Genomic DNA, 22,607 nt, shown 5'->3' with positions numbered 1-22,607 from the left:
CCACAGTTCACTTGTTACAACGAACCGTGTACTCGTATGAAAAATTTTCTAGTACAGCTACCGATAAGTTTCGATTTGTTGCCGAATATTTTTAACTTCTCGAGTATCGGGGCACCAATTTCTCGGTGCTGTTCAAGTTCCTTCACCGTAAGAATAGAGAGCGCTCCTCTGTGCCAAGTTTCTCGTATGCTCTATTGAAAATACGCGACGTTGCGGCAATGTTAATTGGGTTTTCGACACCGTAATTGCTAAAGTTTCTGTCGAGCACGGGCCCGTACAGGTCGCGGAGCCAACCGGCGACGTATCGCGGACAAGCAAAGTTTCATACCAGATTTACATCGGGGATTTTCTTTCAAGATGTTTATTTGCCGCTCGACGGTCGCGTCGCGTCGCAACGAAGTTATCCCGGTGTTGGCCCCGACGTCGTTCCCGTATTAACGATAACGAATCGTTTGTTAGCCTCGTAAAATCACCGCGAAATTAGCCCAGCGTATTACTCGTATCGAATGCAATCCATTGGATACGGATAATGCCGAGTTTTAGGCGTTAATTAGTAAATGCTTTCTCGATATTAAATATTCCATTACCGGTGAGGGGGGAGGGTGAAATTCGACCGAACGGTAAACGATTAAATTGTTATCGTTTTGATCGATTAACGGGCATCGGAGCCGGGCACGTTCGCCGGCAGGTTTTTCATTTGCTGATAGCCAACTAAGGTTTTAAAGCTGATTATGCAGCGGGGTGGTTCTGGCACGGTTAAGGGCCCGGTGAGCGGGGTGAATTTATGGTGACTGTTACGAGGCTGAGCTTCTCGGAATTCGTAAAATTTAAGGGCTTGTTTCTTCAGCGAGACGCTGCACGAGGAAGCCCTTTCCCTCCTGGAAAAGGGTTGAAGCAGCAGGTAAAACGGTAACACCCTCTGCTCGACCTTACTTTACACCCTCTTCGGCCCCGGCTTGGCGTTGTCAGTCATTCTCGAATATCGCTTGATCCGAAATTTAATCCGGGGTTAAGTCTCCTTACATTCGCGGAGAAACGGCCCGGGATCCCCCGGGGCGAAATTGTATTCGGAAAATATTTCGACCGTTTCACGGACAATTTGCAAAATGTTTATCCGGCGCGTAAAACAGATATATTTACTGCCGAACAAAACGGCCGATAGGGGGGGCACCGAACACGGAAAGATATACGCGCGCCTATTTCCTCCTTATTCCGACGCGCCCGCCGAATGTGTTTCAGCTTCGTACCCTCCAGTACATCCATTTTCTTTCTTCTTTCCCTTTTCCACCCGGTTTTACGCTCACGCCCTTGCCCTTGACTTGCTCACCCTTACTCGCCTTCGGATACCACCTTATCCCGAGCTTAATTCGCGAGAGGAACGGTCGATGAAGGGCGTGTCTGGATGCTCGGGAAGATCGGTTAGGAGGGAAGAAGGTTGTCTAGGAAATACGGCGTTCCTTTTTTCTTTCTTCTAATCAAATCCAGCCATCTTTGTATTAGCATACAAACAGTATTTAACGAATGGCGGAAGGGGACGCGCGCAGCTGTCTTCGATTCGTTGAATTTTCATAATCCGAACGTTTATCTTTGCTCTGCTTCCTTTGATCGCCGCGCTTTCCTCCGCGCTTCACCTCGCCCCGTTGCGATTTTCCAATTTGCGCCGGGGCCGCGGCTTTGACGGGAACGCTCGCGAGAACGTTTTTCAACCGCGCGGCGCGGCGCGGCGCCGAGAGGAGAACGTCTCCTTCGGAACGAAATTACCGCGCATTCACCCGTTTACATATTCATGCTGCACTTTCCAGTCTCGTTGTTACTCGCCCGTTCCCCGGGCAAATGCCGCGCTGATGCATATTCGAGCTTATTCGCGAGGCCTTCGCCAAGGACTATCCGTAATCAATATTTGCGTGTGCTGGTCTTTCACGCGCGGCCGCTACGCTAACTGCTATTGACCAGAAACCCGGTCCCGCCTCGAGCGAGTCGTTACCTTCGATAACGACCCCATAAGGATTCCGAAAGGGATCCTTCGAACCTATGGGTTTACACTTAATTCTGATACTACGTCGGGCCACTATAACGGGACAGAGAGAGAGAGAGAGAGAGAGAGAGAGAGAGAGAGAGAGAGAGCTCCCGTCCCCGTTATAGTAACTGGCCCGTGACGCTCGATTTATGAACTCGCCCGCGCCCCCATCGGATTCAATAACGCGGCGATGATTTACGAAGCCCGATGACGCACGACAACGTCTATCGCGGGCCGGACCGCCGCGATTTAAATATTCACCGGCGGGACGATCGGACACGGGGAAATAAAAACGCGCTCGTTCCCGGTTTCCCTCGTGGAACTGGACCCGAAAATGAACGCGGACCGAGACGCCTGGAAACGGAAATATTTATTTTCAAGCGCCTGTGATCGCGCACTGCGCGGCCGGCCCTGCGCGATTTAGTCCGCGAACGCGCCTATGTACGGTGCATATGTCGCGAGGAGAGATTTGCGAGGCCGCTCGCACGAGGAAATTGTAGTGAAAAGACGGTTTAAAGTAACGGCGCTGAGCACCGAACCCGGATAATCCGGCGGAGTAATGCGGAAACGTGAAATATTGCAGCCGTCCCGGAAAAATGGGAAGGACGGGGGAAAGAATTAACCAACCGGCTCGCGGTTTCGTGGTGACTTGTAATCGTGACGGAATTAAACCCGCGGGTTACGCGGAAGTCGACCGGAGCAGGGGTGAAAGGCAAAACGACCGCGTTTTGACCGACACTATTTTTCATTGTCCGTAGTATTAACAGTAATATCCTCTCGTGGTGGTTGGACTCGTTTTAATACACTCGAACAATTGTCTCCTGTGATATTTGTCAGGACTTATTATATTTCATCTTGAGGTAGACGCTTTGTTTTGTCTAGAGAAATGGTTCAGAAGGTTTACGATAATCTTCAGATAATTCTCTTCTTTTCTAATGTATTTTCATTTGGATAAGGATGCTGTTAATTTTGTAGCGGATTTGTTAATTTATCAAACGTAGGGTTTTGGAGGTTGTTTAAATCATTTAGGGCAATGTAACGCTACATAGAAATTGATATTGTCACGCGCAGCATGTCAAAATAATTATAATCCCATAATCATATTGGACGAGTAGATAAGTGGAATATGGACAACCAATGATCAAACAAATGGAGTTGGGACAACCTATAATCAATCAAGTGGAGTAGGGTCGTTATGCGATCAAACAAGTAGAACGAGGATAGCGCAATGGCAAGTAGAGTAAAGATATAATCAGAGAAGTGGAACATGTTTGATTTGTGGTCAGACAAGTAGAATGGAGTTGACTATGGTCAGGCGGGTCGGATGAAAATCGTGCTTCTACTTCTGCAATGAAAGACAGATCCCAAATCAGTTGCCCGATCATAAGTCTTTTCTGTATGTCGTGATTATTCTGCTCGTTCGACTACCAGTCGTCCCTGTTCCATGCGTTTCATTCCGAGTGACCATTCTTCTGCTTGTCTGACCATAGACGTATCTACTCCACTTGTATAAGCAAAAGATATCCCCAATCTACTAGTCTACACTTTGGTTATCTCCGTTCTACTTGTCCGACCATAGATCGTCCAATTCCACTTGTTCCACTACATATCATTTTCATCCCTCTGGTCTGACTGTAGGCACCCTATTCCACTGGTCTGAATTGTTTCTATTGAATTATTATTTCAATGTATAGATCTGGTGGCGTAGTTACGAAGGGGGGATAAGCCTAACTGAGAAAATAAATCACAAATGTAGAATAAAATTCTATCGTCCGAAAAATCATTTCCGAGGAGATCAAATTTGACAACTGAACAAATTGTAGGTCCGTCATTTTGTAACATGGTTATTACAAACAAATTTATTTACACTTCAAAATCTGTATAACAGAGACCTGTAAATAGATTTTCTATTTCCTTTTTTTCGCGTTCTAGAGTGGCTTCACCCCCCCCCCCCCCAAAGTAACTCGTTTCGGTTTCCAGGGTGAATCGAGCTGCTCCTTTTTACGGACTCGCAAACGATACTAATCTGTTGCGAGCGTGCCACTTGGATCCTCCATGGAGTCTATCAATCTATCCGGGCCCCGTCTCGCCGCGTCTGCGATACTTCAGCTCGGCGCGTTCTGTTACAACGGGCCAAGTAACAGAGGGTGTCTCCCGAGAACTTTCGACCTGGAAATTCAATTTCCATCCGCGAGCTTCGCAGCAATGTCTCGCGACCTTTTTTCCGTCCCTCTCTTTGTCGGCTGTTCGTCTCCTTTTTACGGATCTTATCTCACCCGAGAGACAAGGAATATCCAGACGATTTTTACCTTCTTCCCCCTCGCATGCCAAACGTTGAGGGCCGGGGGGGGTGGGGGGGGGGGACAACGCGAAACGAACATGAGAAACACACGTACGTACACGGGAAAAGGGAAAAGCGGGGTGAAAATGCGCGAGGATGATTACGCGAACGACAGGGCCATTCCACTTTCACGTGTGACATTCTGCGGGCGCCGGTCGCCCCGCGTCGTTTCGAAAATTCCGAAACATTGGCTCCTTCTGGATTTTATTTTACGATTGGTTCCGGCGCGATGGTAAAAACGAGATCGGTTTCTGACTGTAAGTTTATGGTCGGGGGTAATACGCGTCGGAGAATAGGAACGTTGCCACCGACAGCCGACAGACGTATAAAATACCTTCGACTGTTGCATTCTGCGCGGGACCAGTAAAAGTTTTAAGGTCACGAAATGCCTTGTCGTATCGCTACGTGTGCCTCTTTAGTGCCTCTTCTTCTCCCCGATACCGCACCTCCTTCGCCCTTAAGGGATCAAAACCTCAAGATTGTCTAGCTTCAAAATAATGCGTCAACATTCGAAATTCTTTCCCGAGAAACCGGCAGATTCAATTAAAAACTTTTCAGCGTATGAATCTTAACTCTTTCCACTCGGCGCTATTTTCGTTGTAAAATTAAATTTTTCTTCGGTCTTCTAATATTTTAATTCTATTCATACGAACCTGTTTCGATTTTCACATATAATATTTAAATAATTGAATACAAATTTTGTAATGTAACAAGTACTTTGTAATATTTTTTGTAATTTCTTTAAAATAATGCCACAACAATTTCTAGTGGCGCTTCAAAGTCAACACGCGAGTGCAAAGGGTTAAATAGTGTGAGAATATTTGTTTCACTGTTTTATAAAATGTGGATCCTGCAGCCATATCGATGGACATCAAGGACGTGTACTTTACGATGTAGGAGCTTTTAAAATACAGAGAAATAAAAGGTTCCTGCTCACATGGTTGATATAAAAATGTTAACAGCAAACAATGTTGGAAACAGGTCATAACGATCCTACAGTTATGCCTTTTCAGACTACATACAGGGTGGACTGGAATTTGCACGCAGTAGTCGTACAGATAGGAAACGCGAGGACAGTAGAAATAGTGTGTTTTATTACTTTCGTAGCCTCAAGCAAAAACTATTTAAAAAATTAAACAAAAGTTTATATGGTAGTCCTCCATTTTCTCAAGAACGTTTTACACGTAAATGTTACGTTTAGTGAAGTATACTAACTTACGTTCGTTTATGGACACTGCAGTACCGAAACAATCGTTTTTTAATTTTTTTTTTATATTTAAATTTCATCAAAATCGCGCGAAAAAGTTTGTACTTTTTGTCAAGTCAAAGGATATGTCAAACATGCACGTATACATTTTGCATGCCTGTCGCTGTGTTTCGAACGATGCGTTATTCCAAGTAAATGTATGTGGAACATTATTTAGATAACAAACGGAAAACCCGAAATTCGATAGAAAAATAAAATTGTCCCATTCTTCTCTGGACGTTTCTTGGAAGCTTGTTGTTTGACGCGGTTGTATACGTTCAAAAGCAATGTTCTACCGCCTCGTCCGGGGTTATTGCCGTTACCGTTTTCGTTCAAATTGACGAGCTCCTAAGTAGGCAAGGATGGTGGGGATACCAAGTTATTTTCCGCGAGGACTCCGAGCCGTCTGTCTGTTGTGACTCGCCTAACGATCCGGGTTGATTTTGAAAGATTAGAGTAGCGAATCGTGCTTCTGAAACGATCACCGTGAGACATTCCGACGCATCGAAGTGTCAAGTCTAGTGTTTTTGTATCCGAGTCAGTGAGCATTAAAATAACTCTTGGTCGTCGCAGAAACCCGGCTTCCCCGATTAAAGCAGTGTTTTACTTCACCCAGTCAAACTTTCTCCACCACCGAGTTGATCTAACCCTTCCTACCCGATACATACCGAAGCATCAAAGATCGGGATAAACACTTGTAAAATTTGAACGGAAATCGGAATTTTCGGGTTACCGAAGAAAGTTTCTCGTCGGAAAGGACCATTGCCATCAGTCGTCCAACAGTGCTTCAACTTCTGTTAGGGTATCGAAGAACAGTGCTCGAGAGTCCAGCTTCTAATATCCTCGCTGGGCCGCTGCGGAAATGCGGATGGCATCTGGCGATGGCGGCGGGGAAGGAGCGTGCACCTGTTACTCCGTTGAATGGACGGTTTCTCGCATACGTAGACACGCGTATGAATATGCATATCGGGTAACATTGTTCGCGAAACAATTCCCCGTCATTTATTCCGCGACCGATGCCCCCCTCCACCGGTCGTCTATTCCGCGTCCGCGGAAAGATCCTGTTGAATTTCCATCGTGTCTTAAACGACCTGCACCCGCTAAAAGCTGCGCCCCATAGATTCAACAATTTCGACACCTACATTCACCGGTGCTGGGGGGTGGGGAGGGGGTGTCCCATTGTCACGGGGAACCGGCTTATCCGCCTTTCTTCCGACAATATTGGGGTTTGTACCGTCCGCCGGTTCAAGGGTGATGCTTAAAGGCTGATGTCCTATCACTATCCTAGTATCTCGGCGAGGCTAACTGGCAGAAGGGGTCGTGGGTCCCCGTCCGTGTGCTTCCGAGTACGTGTTCCGTCTGTCGCTCATAGGTGTTGGACCCTGTCGCGCGCGCGCGTGTGCGCGCACACCGTCTTCGCCGGGGAACCAAGCTACAGAGGGATAACACCACTTTATGTCTCCGGGAGGTCGTAAAGATACCAGGAGACGTGCCTCCTCCGCCTTCTACGGTCGCCCCTTCGCCCCGCTCGTCTGGGGCCAGCGTGAAACCCGACGGTTCGCACACGAGTTTCGCGAACGGCGAAACCATCGTGCGGAACAGAAAATCAGGCGAAACAAAATTACCTCACGAGCGTGTCCCACCTCCTCCCCCACCCCCTTCTCGCACGTACGCTGAAGATCGATCGATTCATTTATTAGCCAGTCCCGGGCCAGCCAGACCATGGACAGGGTAAATAAGGAGGGTGCTGATAAACTCCGGTCTGCGTGTGCGTGTGTTTGTGCGTGCACGGCGCGCAGTGGTAGATTTTTCTAAACACTGGGACAAAAATCAGTACCGCTTGAAAATTTAATTTCATCAAGAATGATAGAATTGAGTACACCCGTTAATCTTCGCTGATGGATGTGGCGTTCTTGTCGGGTAATGACTCAACATCAACATCGATCATGATAGGTTTTTCCAATGAAAGTCCAATCAGGACTGTCAACGCGATCCGAAGTAATACGAAGCATGTGAAACCGATCTTCCATGTCCATACTACTTGAAGATTGAATTTGACCTTCTCAGAAGTGTGTTTTTCAAATTCTTGTATATTCTTGAGTCTCTTCAGATTCTCGTCAGATTCTATAATCGCAGTAATTAGTACTGATTACTAATAGGTTCCAAGAAGTTGAAATATTCAAATTATGGGCTATATCACGATTTGCATCTGTTGTTTAAATAATTGTTCAGCTATAAAGTATCTAAAGCATTCGCATTGGTCCACCTTAAAGCCATATTTTCAGTCTCTTATTGGAAATTCAATTCGGCAGAAAAGAGATGATTCGTAGAATTAAAATTTCAATTCCCTTAGTTATAACTTATAAATGAAATTCTATAATGTAACGGGTCAAATTATACAACAATTTTAAATTTTTTAAATAATTTTTTTTCCAACCACCGCGCGGCGTTTCCAGGTGAGCGTCCGCGGTGCTCGAGGTCCAGGGGGAGAAACCATTTCCACGGCGGTGAATTGAATTTGAAAGTTCGCTACGTTAAGCCGTCGCGATTAATCGGAATTATTTAGGGTAGATGATAATCGCCGCCGTTGAATTCGGTTCTCCGCGGGCACGGAACATTCTATTGCCGTGGTCTTTCTCAATACTGGACGCCGAGTAGCCACCCGGTCGCGTTTTATCGACTACGAAATACCGGCGGCCTGTGCATTGTGACTGGTCGAGATTAAAGCCATTGTTTTCGCGCTTGCTCGAGCCGAATGATTCAACCGGCCGGGGGAGGCGAGGGGATCGAGAAATAGAAACTCGTTCTCGAAGTAGCTTCTGTTCCGCACCACGTACGCCCGTCCGGGTTTGTTAATTTCCGGCAATAGAGCCGGGTGTCTTATATCAACCAGCCACTTTTCTCTGTTCGCCGCGAAAGTAATGAGCGCGCAGCGGCTCTTTATGCAAAATAAACATTTTCCGCCTGAATTGCAACAAACTGAAATGAAATAGAAATTGGTTTTCCTAATATGTTTAATTGGTCGAACTAAAGTATTGTATTCTCTACTCTTGAGCTTCCATCGACCACACGTCTTTTATTTCACTGTCTGTCCATTAGATTTATTAGGCGGACCCATAAGTAATCAATTATTTTGAAATCTAAAACAAACTTTGTAGTAACTTCAGGTTTTTACTTTTTAATTTATTATATAGTCTCCGGCATTATCAAGGACAGTTTGCCATCTTTCCTGCAAATTTTCAATTCACCTCTTATAGAAATCCAGGGTTCGTGAAGCAAAATATGACTCAAGGTGCCTCCTTATATCTTCTACAGAAGTGAATGTTTTATTTCTTAAATAATGTTCCAGAGATCTGAAAAGATGATAGTCAGAGGGAGCAATATCCGGTGAGTAGGGGGGTGGGGGGGGGGGGGGTGCGGTAAAACTTCCAATTGCAATTCTTCGATTTTTTCCTGAATGAGTTTCGCTGTACGGGGCCGGGCATTGTTAATTTGAAGCATTACACTTTTTCTGTGGACTAAAGCTACCTTCTTTTTCAATAGTTCTGAATACAGCCGTTGTAATTGCTGACAATACAACTCAGCAGTAACTGTTTCTCCAGGTTTCAACAACTCAACGTGAATTATGCCACGACAGTCCCACCAAATGCACAGTAACACCTTTCTAAGTGATAAGCTAGGTTTAGGGGTTGATATTGCGGTTTGATTTGCAGAAAGCCATTGCTTGGATCGCTTTATGTTATCATAAAGAATCCATTTTTCATCTCCGGTGACGATTCTGCTAAGAGATGGATCTCTACGAAATCTGGATAGCAATGAAGTGCAAATTGATCGACGAATATTCTCGTTGGTCTCAGATAATTGATGCGATACCCATATTCCTTGCCCATATGCCTTTCCCATTTCGTGTAGGTGCCTTTGTATAATTGACCATGTGGACCCAAGCTTCTCGATAATTCTTGTATACTTAATTTTGGATCAGCTTCCACTAGAGATTTTAGGGTGTCATTATCAAATTCAACTGGTCGTCCACTTCGTGGCCTGTCAGAGAGATCATAATCACCAGCAGCAAACCTTCCGAATCGACGTTGACACTTGTTGACCTTCAATACGTCTCCATAAACATCGCAAATTTTCTTTGTTGTTACCGTTTCATTAAATCCCGCATGAAAATGAAAAAGTATGCAATGACGAATACGATCCTCGGAAGGTACGGACGCCGCCATTTTATTATAGGGTTGTAAAAAAAATTCTACTTCTTAGAATATTTTCAACACAGGCTGCTTTACCAAACACTGTAAAAGAATACGCGTTCCCTCTTCAACGATCGGTACGGAACTAAAGGCAAAACAAATTCTTTGCAAATAATTGATTACTTACTCTTTTCTAAAACGGCTATTTTGTCCTTCGTTTTGTGAATCTATTATTTATCCTACTTCAGTTGCTTCGATACAACGCGACTGTAAACAAGCAACGGCAGACGAAGCGCGTTCGCTGGTTTGGTGTATGTCCACTCGTTCCAACAACGATGAAAAGCGATACGATGATAATTGTACGGCGTTTTTCCCTGATTATTGTTAGGAAAATTCGATTCACACTCGCCCGAAGATAATAGCGCGACGTCGAGTGGTCGATACTTTATAAACCGACACCGTCCGCTGGCTCTTTTGTTATGTCTGCGGACATTGCGGAGTGAATCGCAGAAAACGCGAACGAAACAGCTCACTTTCCATAGCGCGGGGCCGTGCTTGCATAACTGTCTAATACAGAGAACGATTTCTGGTCGAGCCCTACTCTGTTTATGGCGGTGGACGCAATTTTTCACCGTTCGAAGCAGACAGGAAAATTTCGCGGAACAACGAGCCCGGTAATTTCCGAGAACTCGTCACGGTGCGGATGTCGGTGTCACTAATTCATGGATTGACAAGAACGGAAATGACTTATTCTCTCTAACCGGGCGACGAACCCCGCGTTCCCGCGTAACTTTTGCCTACCAAATGAACCCCCTAAATCACTCAGACACGATTTATTATCGTTATTACGCGTCGTCGCGTGGTGGGAGGCTGCCAGAACCAGAAAAGCGAATAAAAAACGAGAAACAGATAGTCGGCCAGGAGAGACCTACAGTGAGGGAGCGAGCAAGAGAATGGCGGGGCGGGGAGGGGAGAGAAAGAGGGGAAACAGGATTGGCGTTAGTGTTTACCCTCCCGTTCCCGCGGGAATCATCCGTTGGTAGCACTGAATGGCACTATCTGCTTCAACCCCCTTCGCTCGTACGCGGCAGCAATGTTTCAAACCTTTTCTTTTTTTTTTTTTTTTTATTTTTGCACACTCCGCTCTCTCGGTCCCTTTCATTCTCCGCATCTCCGTTTCACCGTTGGCAGTTCAATCTCAAACATTTCCGTTATAAATCCGGTTATACGCGGAGATGAAATTTTTCAAAATCAGCGTCGCGTCCCCCGGCCTGTTTGTTGATCTGACGGCCCGAATCTCTCATTGTTTTCCGTTGAATTAACCCGAGATCGACATTGTCTCCGCATGCGATCCTTTATTAGGCGTATTGCGGTCCCGATGAATGTGTGAAAATGCCGGAGGCGGGGAGAAAGGAGCGATTGTTTGGGCCTTGTGACTGGGCTGCGAAAATTTGTGTAAATTCGTGCCTTTAAAAATTGCTCGAATTTCGTACGAATGATAGAGAGAATCTGGATTTTGAAATAGAAAACTTCTGATTGAATGATACAGGGCTAGATAAACATTTAATTTTCTCTTTGATAATCTTGATCAGTTGATAATACTCCAACAGTATTTTCAAATTCTTTAAATGTTCTTACCGTGTCAGATCCACTCATTTTGTTCATATAACTCTTAATTATTAATTTAGAAATTAACTTTTACTGTAATATACTGGACAGAATAATCAGAAATAATTACTAGAATAAATTTTGTCTTCCCAGTTACGATTTCATTAACTACATCACGTTGGTTTTAATAGATTTGTAATTTGGTAATTAACGTGCTAATTAATGTATTTCGAATATTTTAGAGATGAAAACTGATACACACGTAACGAAACATGAAATAATTGTAACACTAAATTGATCGATATAAATTGTATACTTTCTAGAAATAAATATGAAAAGGTATAGTGTAATGTTAAAAATTAGAGAATAAATAAATTAGGCTACACATTTTCGTGACGTTGTATCAATCAAAGAGAATATCAGTAATTAGAAAGGAACATTTATGATTTTTGTAACTCGGAGCCATGAACCAGGGCCCTCAGATTGATGAGTAAATGTAGTATTAATGGGTATCGTTCCAGTTACTCGCGTTCACCGGCGAATCCTGTTAATGGGATCTCATAACCCATTTAGCTGAAAAATGTCCAGAAGAAAACTTCCTCGCGGATCAGAAAAGTTGAGTGAACTTTTATAGTACCCTGTCTGAAACAACTGATTAAAGGGCAACGGAGCAAGTTATCTGCTCAGCTTTAATAATGCTTTCACCCTTCATTTTTGTACCGGAGATACAGACGGGATCCCGAGACTTATTATCTTATTTTCAACTACAACCGTTGTTTTTCGCGTTTACACTTTGTCAAAGAATTTTTCATATTTCATAGTTTCGCGTTCATAACGGAACGAATCCTTCAAAATTTAATTAAAAGAATTTCGTGCATTAAGTTTCATTACAGGCTCTGATTAAACAATTTTAAAAACCGACTTTCACCTTTTCCATCGCAACTCGGACCGTTAGCAATTTTTTCAAAAGTTCAGTGCCAAATATCATTCCCACAGATTCTTACAAAATCAGAGTAATTTAATTAATGAAAGCGGACATAGAAATTCTAAATGTATTATAGAGGATGCTGTTTTAACCCTTTGGATATGTCACAATAAAAATGAATGTCTGAACCTAGTCAAACATCACTGTCAGTCATATGTGACTGACATGGCAGTTAACGTGTTAATCGTAACGTGATAAACTAATATATGCCAGAAAATCTCGTCTCATCTGTTTCAATTTTTGAGAACATTTTTTCCAGGTGTTGTAGAACGCGAAAAACACAGCGTGCCGCCGCAGTGTTTGCTAATGAATAAGAAAATCGGTGGAACGAGTAGCAAAGGCCCCCTGGAATCGACTATAGTAGATGCCGCCACAATGGTGATCCGCGTTTGCTATCCACGTCTCATCACTTGGAATCAGGGTTTTCGATTTCCGCGGGGTAGGAGCGTCCAATTTTCGTGCCGATATTTTCTATGGTCGTTATACGCCGCGTGCGTGTCTGTAGACGCTGACGCGGATTACGGGAAGCCGCCCGAGGGTGGAAATCTGTGTACGTATATAATCGAACGACGGTTGGAAGGAGAAGGCTAAAGAAAGCTCGAGAACGATATGGTTGTCGGGGGAAGAGGAGTAGAGGAGGCGAAGAGGTAGAGGGTGAGTCGCGAAATGGAAAGAGAAGGCAGGATCCTGGGAAGAACGCCGAAAGAGAGAGGGATCCTTTCCAAGGCGATGCCTAGCTCCTAATTGCATGCCAGAGAGTGACTGCATCTCCTCCCTTTTCCCTGCTATTTTCACCTTCTCCATTGCACTCCCATTCTTCGTGCCGCGCGCGCGGTGAGTATTTGCAAGCCGCCGCCCCCCCTACCCTTCCCCTACCCCGTCCCCAACAGCACGCCACTCCGGAAACGTGGCATAAGAAACGTTATTGCGCCACTCCGTGAAATTTCCTGGTACGACCCTGCCGCTATCCCCCTTTCTCCATTCCGCTACCCTTCCTTCCCCGTCCCTGCGCACCCTCTCTTCCCTGGGTCTCTCACCCTTGGCGACGTACATTCGGAAAAGGCGGCAAGCAAGTAAATTACGCTCCCGGGGTTGACGGTTCTTCCGGTATCCTTTTCAACCGGGACGCTAATATCGTCGAACACGGGCGCAAGAAAGAAATACAACACCGGGGAAACGGGAATGAAAACGGGCGAGCGTCGTTTCATCGTTGTCGAGGAATTTATCCGCTATTCCCGGTGTTTCCGGAATCGTGCCGCGACCGGAAAACAGGTGATTTCCCGCGCGAAAGCCAGTCATAAGCGTTTCGAATTTTTATATTTGTTATTACGTCTGGCGAACGCGCGGTTTTTATTGCGTCGAGTCCTCGATTCTTTTTTGTTTTCCTTCTTCTTGTTGTTTGTCGACGCAACAGTGTTGATCAACGGTACCGCTGCAACGTGAATTGCACAGCTTCCGCGAAACGAGCGTAAAGTGGGCTGCAAGTCAAGTGGCAATTAAACGTCGCTGTTTCCGATACTTATCAACGTTCGGTTGCCGAGCTTTACGGATGCCTATTAAGAACGATATAAAGTTCTACTGTAAACTAAACGTTTATTCATCCGGTGATCGTTAGACCACGGATTTTATGCGTTCACGACAAAACTGCACAGACCAAGATACAAATCAGTGGAGATGTTCAAAGAGTTTAAAGACATCGTTGTATTATTAGGGGCACCCATAAGTAATCAATTATTTTGAAATCTAAAACAAACTTTGTAGTAAATTCAAGTTTTTATTTCTTTATTAGGAAATTACGGACGCCGCCATTTTATTACAGGGTTGTACAGAAAAAAATGATACTTTTTAGAATATTTTGAACACAGGCTGCTTTACCGAAAACTGTAAAAGAATACGTGTTTCCAACGATCGGTACAGAACTAAAGGCAAAACAAATTCTTTGCGAATAATTGATTACTTGTGGGTACCCCTAATGTTTCCAACCCGTTAATATTATTAAGAAAAGATTTTTATTGTGCAGGAAAATCCGCGGGCTAGCGATAATGGTGTACCAAAATTTGAAAGGGACAAGGTACAGATAATTATGACGCGTCATAGAGGTAACTAACCGTGTACAACAAACAGTAATAACAACAATAACGTTTGATCGGCGTCAGTATTTGTACCTGCCGGTTAATTCGAGAGCACTGCCGACCGATCGAACGAAGATGGAAAAGTCATTGCCGTGGAGAAGTATTCGAACGTAACCAGCAAACACCCCAAGTGTTCATTAGAGGGGATCAATTTATTGCGGTAGCTTTAGTCAAAAACAATCGAATTGGTAGCGGTGTCCTTTCAGTATCATTCTGGCAGCAATATTCCATTTAAGAGGATTAGTTCACTCGGTAATTTTCAATTTACTGCGCTGCCGTTACCAGTGTTCTCTTTAATTAAATCGAGCTCAACTTCTGTTTTGCGAGTACCGTACGAACGGGCCTCCCGGCGTGCCGATTCATTTTCCGGATGAGAATATTTCCACCAAGATCTTTGTTAATTTAGCAACAAGTCAATAGCTGCCTGAATTAAAAGCTCCGAAACCGAGCGCTCGCAGGCAACGGGTATTTATCGGGAAACTATCACTGTTCGCTGTTGTTCGCTTTCTTACAGTCAGCGTGATTATTCGATTGCGGATTTCGTGCGTTTACAACAAAATCGAGTGGCTCAGATGAAAAACAGCGAAAACATTCAAAGAATTCCGACATACCGTCGAGAAAGGAAATAAATGTCTACTTATCTACTGTATCTTGCAATTTATTCCAATTTATCATACATACCGGCTCAACTCTCCAAAATGTGTCGATTTATAAAAGTATGTAAGAAAATAAATGTTTGCTCCAGTGGCGTGATGATTGTGACGGAGGACATTGTACATGGTCATTTATTCACAGTTGAATTTGTCTTTCCATCAGCTCTAAGGTCACATTAATCAGAATGCATACCATTCAAGAAAATGATGTAAAATATCGTAAAATATCTTAAAATGTCAGAAAATATTTTTTATAAGAATCTGTAGACTCGTTGGAAAATTGTGCGCATTCCTACTAAACGATGGAAGAACTAACGATCTAATACTTCTAAATCCTATAGAAACCGATGGGCCAAGTGTAACGCCAGCCACTTTTCTTCGCACACGAACAAACAGTGCGGTGTGCTGACGTGGTCGAGGGTTACTGGCAGTCCTCTGTACCTGTTGATCCTTCCCAGAATCCTCGATCCGTTCTATTGGTCCTCCATATGGAATCGAGTATGGAAGGGGGGGGGGGAGTGGAGGTGGTAGAGGTAAATAACTGCCGGCAGGACGAGGGTGAAATTATGCGAGGTTCTTGAAAAGCAATAAAATAAATCATGCTACGCGAGGACACACGTTGCGGCGCGGGCATCGTGGCCACCAACCACCGGCTTCTTCTTCTTCTTCTTCTGTCCTTCCTGCTCGAGGCCCGACGCGGAGGAGAAAGCTACCGAGGTGACTCGTCCCGCGGGAAATCAAAGAAAGATGCACTACGACGCGCAGGCACTTTTCCTCATTCCCCAAGCCAACCCTCTCTCTCTCTCTCTCTCTCTCTCTCTCTCTCTCTCTCTCTCTCTCTTTTTCTCTTCCCCTCTTTGATCGTCGTGTGCCTCGCGTGTCCTCCCCCCCTGTTCTCTTCAGAACGACTCCACACATTTTCAGAATACGTACACTAGCCTGTATTCTCCTGTGCGCGTTCTTGTATCTCGACGGCCGAGCAACAGAACCGATCGGTCCTGCAGAAGAATCGGATCGAAAAGAAAAGAGAGAAAAACAGGAGCTCGCTTTGAACGAGAACGCATCGTGTCGGACCAACGGCAGAGTCGAACCGTGCACGCCGCTGGACAAAACAATAAGGCACTTTGCATATGCAGAAAGACCCCTTTTGAAGTGTCGCACGCAACTATTTCCCAAACTGTAGTTCGTCGTGAAAAATATTTCGTATAAAGCTTGCTCTGTTTCGGGGCACACTTGTTATGGCGGTCACAGATCGATAATTATTACTCATTATTACTTGTATATATATTACTTTCTTATTATCCCGACTTTCTTTCTTTGTTAACCCGACGTAAACAACGCGCAATCTTTGCTGAAACACGTAAGTTTGAAACTTCCACATTTCATCCGCTTCAACATGATTATTCATGCTCAAGGTCATTTCAAGGTCAAAAAGGTGGTATCCACTAAATTCGGTTTTTTATTGTCTATCATGCTATCGTAAAAAATATACTATTCCATTAAAAAAAACATCGGTGACCTTGAAATTTCATTAAAAAACACGACATGAAAAATTTTTTTTCTTCACCATTAAAATGGCCCCCTGCAATAGTGTCACTTTGTGCTCTGAAGTTTTCTGATAGGACTGTAAATACGAAAGATATTTAGGTGTTCCCATTTATGTGGGACACCCTGTATATTGCTTTATTACAGCGGTTATTATTACAGTAGCTATTCCTCACCGATATCTGACAAACTAAGGCCGAGCGGTGGTGACATGTATAGGGAAAGGTTCTCCAGAACGGTGATCTTGACAAGTAGTCTCAAGGTCATTGAAATCGGCGAGGAGTCGCTAAAGTAAATAATTAAGTAAATAATTGCTTCCGAGATTTCAAGGTGACGTCTGTTCTTTTTGTTTTTATACGGAGCTGAATGTTTTTGTTTAGATCTTCCGAGATAATTCAAGGTCATTCAGTGCCGTTCAAAACTCACCTTGAAATCTCGGAAGCACGTCCACCTACAGAAAATTTGTGACCACGATACAATGCCCCCCCTCCCCCCTCCCGGAACCGAGTAAATGTTATTTGAAATATTTTTTACAATGAGCTACAGTTTGGGAAATAATTAATAAGACACTCTGTGCATACAGGGTGATCGGTGGTACGACCGAAAAGGGGGTGATTCTATATAAATAAAAATATGTTGAAAGTGTGGAAAAAATGTTGTTGATAGGAGGCTTTGTTCTCGAGACAATCGAACACGTAATTGTAGCGCTGTTGAATGGGAATCGTCTGACGTGTCTGTTTATGATCTACTGGTTCTACTTGTTACGAATGCTGAGCACGCGATCGTGACAGATTTTCAAAGTCAACCTTGACTGCTAGTTTGCGGTGATAATTATTCTCGGATGAAAATTGTACGTGTGAATGGGTGAAGGTGCGCATTAGCTTTCGTTGGAACTGTTCCGAAAAACTTGGTTCTTTCGCTGACAGACCAGACGATATACGTATAAAATATAGAATAGGTGCACACATACACCGAACACAGTTATGTGTACATGACGATAGAGAACACGAGAAACCACTCAGAGAAACTGTTCGAATCGCTACGCCTTGAGACGAGGGAGAGACAGACTTACGGTCGACACACGGACACGCGATTGCAAAGTTTATGCGCCTCTTGTTTTTCTATTTGTCTGTCTCCTCCTATTATACAACGAAAATAGCCTGATACAGAACCCGGACACGGCGTGTACGAAATTGTAGTGCTGTTGTATCAGCTTGTTTACCGTTGTATCGCATTATTAGATTATTATGTAATTGTCCGAAGCTACCGACAACTCTACGATTACGAATGATGAGAAAACAAATTTGTAGCTGGGCTCTTTTCCTGTGTGTACAGTTTCCTAAATATTTTTTATCTTTCATTCTATCTTAATGTCTTTTATCTTATGTCCCATATCGGTTTATGCAAGTTAAGAGACAGCTCAAAAATTGGCATTGCTCTCAATGTCGCGGCTAACAGAACTGTGTCAATTACGCTCGTTGATGTTCGTGTCGTGGCTCAATTGAAGACTGCTTCGACTGGCAAGCTGTTTTCCAAATTTAGCTCGAGATTCTTGCTGCTTGCTTAGGTTACGACGAAGTTATCTCAGCGACGCATACTTCCAAATAAATTATATCGTCCGAAATTGACGAAACCGCGTACGAACGAGTTTATCGCGCGAATGTTATCAGCTCGATGGAAGCTCTAGGAGCTGTCGCAAGAGTGAACAAGATTTAACGACAGCCTCTCAATTCAATTTTATTCAATTCGCCATGAAGAGCTGCAGAATTGTGGACCAGGTAGAGGAAGGAAATATTTACACGTGGTAAAGAAGAACAGAGAACTGGCACAGCAGTGTAGACAATCGTCGAGATCAACAGAGTCGTCGGTTAAAAAATTTATTACACTTAAGAAATCGGAAAATGTACAAAAAGGAGAAATCGAAAAGTATTTCACAGCTTCGAAATGTGTGCCCAAAAACCGGTACGTGGCTCGGTCATGAAATGATACTTGGACCACTTCAACGGGACTGTGGTTTTCGGGGATAACTCAACCTTGTAATTGTTGAAGAAGCTAGCCAAGCAACATTTCATCATCAGCATCGCCATTCTCATTCCGACGCACATGCGCGGCCCCTCGCCGAACGGAAGGAAGCTCATCCTCTCGATATTTTGCTTTCTCTCCTCGCTGAACCGATCCGGATCGAACACTTCCGGATCGCTCCAGTATTGAGGATCGTGGTGCACAGCGGTCACAGGTATGATCACTTCCATGCCAGGCTTCATCTGTACAGACAGTCCGTCGGAGCCGGTCAGTTCGCACGGTTCCGTGCACGTTTTCTTCAGGTAGACCAAAGCCGAATGATGACGCTGCGACTCGCTGATCACTTGCTCCATGTATTTCAGCTCTTTCAGAGCCTCGAAGGTCAACTCGCCGTTGTTCTCAGCGAGAACCGACTTGATTTCGTTCCTCAGCTTCTCCTGGATCTCGGGATGTCTCGCCAATTGGTACGTGACGAACGAGAGGGTCAGCCGGCTCGTCTCGAACCCGTCGAAGAAAAACGACAGCGTGTGCGCGACGACCGCGTCCTCGTTTACTTTCTCGTTCTCGGACTTCTCCATCTCGATCATCAGTTGAAAGAAATCGTTCCTGGCCGTCGGGTCCTTCAGCCTGATCCCCAAGTTCTCGTGCACGACGTGCCTGAAGAACATCTCCATCTCCTTCGGCAAGAACGGGATCCCGAGGAAGTTCGTCACGTTCGATTTCAGGAACGCGATGGTGGTCAGAAACGCGCTCAACAGGCTCGAGTTGAACATATTCACGCCGATCGTGTGGAATGCGTTCGGCGGCGGATTTTCCTCGTAGCTGTACCCTTCGACGCCTAAGCCGGCGTTCGCCACGGACTCGGCGGTGAACCGTCCGAAGAAGTGTTTCAGCTCGCACTCGTACTTGTCGTTCGTCTTCAGGTGCTTCTCCAAGAACGCTTGTTGCTTCTTGCACACGCCCATCACACCGAGGAACAGCGTCTTCAGCTTGGCGTTCGAGAACGCGTAGGTCAGTCGCTTCCTTCCGGTCGACCATGTTTCGCCATCGGCGAAGAACGGGTTCAACGCCAACAGCGGGTCCTTCTTCTCCGATACCTTGGTCGCGTTCTCGTGGAAACTGCTGAAGTTGCTCTGCAGGACCGTCTTGATCAACTGCGGCTCGCGTATCACCAACTCCGGAGTGAACATATCGTACAGGCCGAACATGCTGTGCTTCCTGCACTGGTTGTACATGGTCTCGATGTGGTCTGTCACGTTTCGCGTGACGGTGTACACCGGCCACATGTGACCCAGAAAAGGCACCGACCCGGCCGGCGTCGGGATCTTGCGTCTCTGCCAGTAGGTGTACGTTTTCACATAATAGATCACAAGTAGCACCACCGCTCCGGCGAGCAACGTTAACGTCGTAGTCTCCATGGCGGATTGTCTGCGCGCGATGCGAACGGTCGCGCTAGTTAGCCACCGACTACTGCGCTGGAGAAGGAGACCCGATCTTGTATTTATGCTCCACGCGTGTAGTCTAGAAACGATAAACGTCATAGGTGTTATCAATTTAACCGAGAGACACAGGCGCCGACGCTGAAAATTGAAACACTAGCGTTATCGAGATTGATCGGGCATACCGCGCAACACGGAACCGCGTTACACTAACCTCTCCTAAACGGTACCCCCTAAATTTCCTGTTCACCGTGTGCGCTCGTTGGGCCCACGGTCACTATACCGTGGAACCTTGAGACAGGTCGAATTCAAATTCTTTACTTCAGAGTTGTGGACATTGCGAAGACTTTCCCTTGGGGATTTCTTTCGAAAAAGAATTGAGATTGAATTGGTCTAGATATTTTCTGGATGTCCAGTTTTAGTGTGAAATCGACATGTAAGCAAAAAGAGACGGAAATAACGTCGGTTGCGTTACGACAATGACAACGGGATGCTACGCCGTTTCATACTAAATTGATACGTTCCCCTATCTGTATGTCACGTTTCATGAAAACTGCGCCATTTGTTACAGATATACTACCGTTTAGTACACTGGCCACCACGATCCGATGACTTTAATGAGAACTTTGGTAAGTTTCTTTTTCAGTCAGACTGTACTGTGTAAAATGTTATGGTTGGGAATGAAAGGTACAGATTTCGAAAACAGTAGCAGCGGTTCCCGCGCACAGTAGACTCTACCTTTTCTTCTAGATTTCTAACACCACTATTTTTGAGAAAACGTCGTTTGGTAGGGGAAGATTCACTATACTATTTAAAACTTAACATTAACCTTAACATAGTATCATGTGTATTCACAACGAATTAAAACTTCGTCACACACTTTGAACTCCAAAATTGTCTGCGGTGAACATTTTCCAAACTGTTTAAGTTAAACGGCTAAAATTTTACAAAACTCAATTTCTCAAGACACACGACAAATCCTGCGGGTTTAAAAAACAAAACGGTGATTAGTCTGCGAGATTTGAAGTGGAATGACTTAATTTTTTATACGGAATTGTATGGGTTCTTTCGGATAAGTGTGCGCTCCACTCCGAGACGAATTAATTGAACTATGACACTTTGATCTTTCAAGGTCTTGCAAGGTCGCCTCGTGCATTTCAATAATTATCTCCGTCGTACATTGATACACAAGTTACACTAACACTTGCTTCCCTGAGTTTACAAACACGGGACCTGATACTAGTATATTGCAATTGCTTCGGAACGTATTATCGTGACTGGTAAATGTTTAACTCTTCGTATGCTACCCAAGTCAGTGATGCGTCAATATGCACAGTGTTATTCCGATAATATTCGACGCTGTTTGTTTCAAAATAAGAGTACAGATCCTATTTCTCTTCTGAAGTTGTTCGCTCGACACCGCTTAGCACCAGAACGAGGATTGTCTTTAAACTTTATAGTTTGCCGGTACATTCGAAATACGACGAAAAATGGTCCCGAGCCATCGTCTTATATCGGAATAAAACTGTATTAGTGAAATATCGTTGTGAGTCAGAAACGACTCCGGCAAGGGCCTAAAACTTGCAGGAGTCCGAGGGTTAAAGAAGGTCATATTACGACATTTTTGTAACTTATGCAAGCGGCAAATGGATGAGCATTCGTCCAATAAATTAATAGTTAATACGTCAAATGCCACGGAGGTCACCGATGATCAGCGCTATTGATTTTCTTAAGAATGATTGACATAAAGTAACCGCCGATGAATATTAATTTAATACAAGGTAAACACTTCGTTATCAAGTAGCTGACAATTGTTATTAACAGCGTCACTTCAAGCGCATAAAATGTATTTTACAATATAGTGTCGTATTATGGTATATGAAATTACTACTGTTTTTATAACAATTCAACGACAGCGAAAATGTCGAAAAAAGGATTTAGATCGTGGAAAGTTTACTCGTCATTTGTTCGGGAGTATATTGTGGTTTGTTCTGAAATCGGGAACTTTATGTGGCATGACCTAATAGCAGGAGTAGGTTCGTAATTTATCCTCCTCCCGCAATGATACATACCGGGAACTGCCGCTGCCAGACTAATGGCTGGGCTCCGCTAACTCTGTTCGTTTTCACACTAGGCGGAACTATCGGAAAACTGTTTTGTTTCCTCAGGAACTCTTCCTGGCCCGTCTCGAGGTACACTCTGCCGTGCGCTATATCAGAGATAAGTAACGAAGGAGCGGAAGTAAGAATGCTCGAACTTCGCGTGCAGTTTACCTTGAAATTATCGATAAGAATTTCGATGCCTAACAGGCACAAAGGTAATGGATCTTCGGGATCGAGCGTTATTCGTTTAGCGTCTAGTGGATCGACTTGTTTAACAAGTCGCGTGACAAACTCCAAAAATTACCGCAAAATCAAAGTAATTTA

The 22,607-nt window shown here is 44.4% G+C and overlaps 2 protein-coding genes across 2 annotated transcripts in view; one reads left to right on the top strand and one right to left on the bottom strand.

The window, feature by feature from the left end:
* LOC143352908 (amyloid beta precursor protein binding family B member 1) overlaps nt 1-22,607 on the top strand; it is a 289,994-nt gene that overhangs the window by 4,342 nt on the left and 263,045 nt on the right. The window contains exon 2 of the mRNA XM_076785940.1: nt 20,753-20,810. The gene's annotated coding sequence lies outside the window, so the exon portion shown is untranslated. The remainder of the gene's footprint in view (nt 1-20,752; nt 20,811-22,607) is intronic.
* Nucleotides 18,584-20,232, bottom strand: LOC143352891 (putative cytochrome P450 28d1). Its single transcript, XM_076785911.1, has one exon. The coding sequence runs from the start codon at nt 20,158-20,160 to the stop codon at nt 18,652-18,654; it is 1,509 nt and encodes a 502-aa protein (XP_076642026.1). The 5' UTR covers nt 20,161-20,232; the 3' UTR covers nt 18,584-18,651.

Source organism: Halictus rubicundus, chromosome 3 (assembly GCF_050948215.1).
Source record: "Halictus rubicundus isolate RS-2024b chromosome 3, iyHalRubi1_principal, whole genome shotgun sequence".
Lineage (NCBI taxonomy): Eukaryota > Metazoa > Arthropoda > Insecta > Hymenoptera > Halictidae > Halictus > Halictus rubicundus.
Note: the sequence above shows the minus strand (reverse complement) of the source record. Positions and strands in the feature narration are given on the sequence as shown.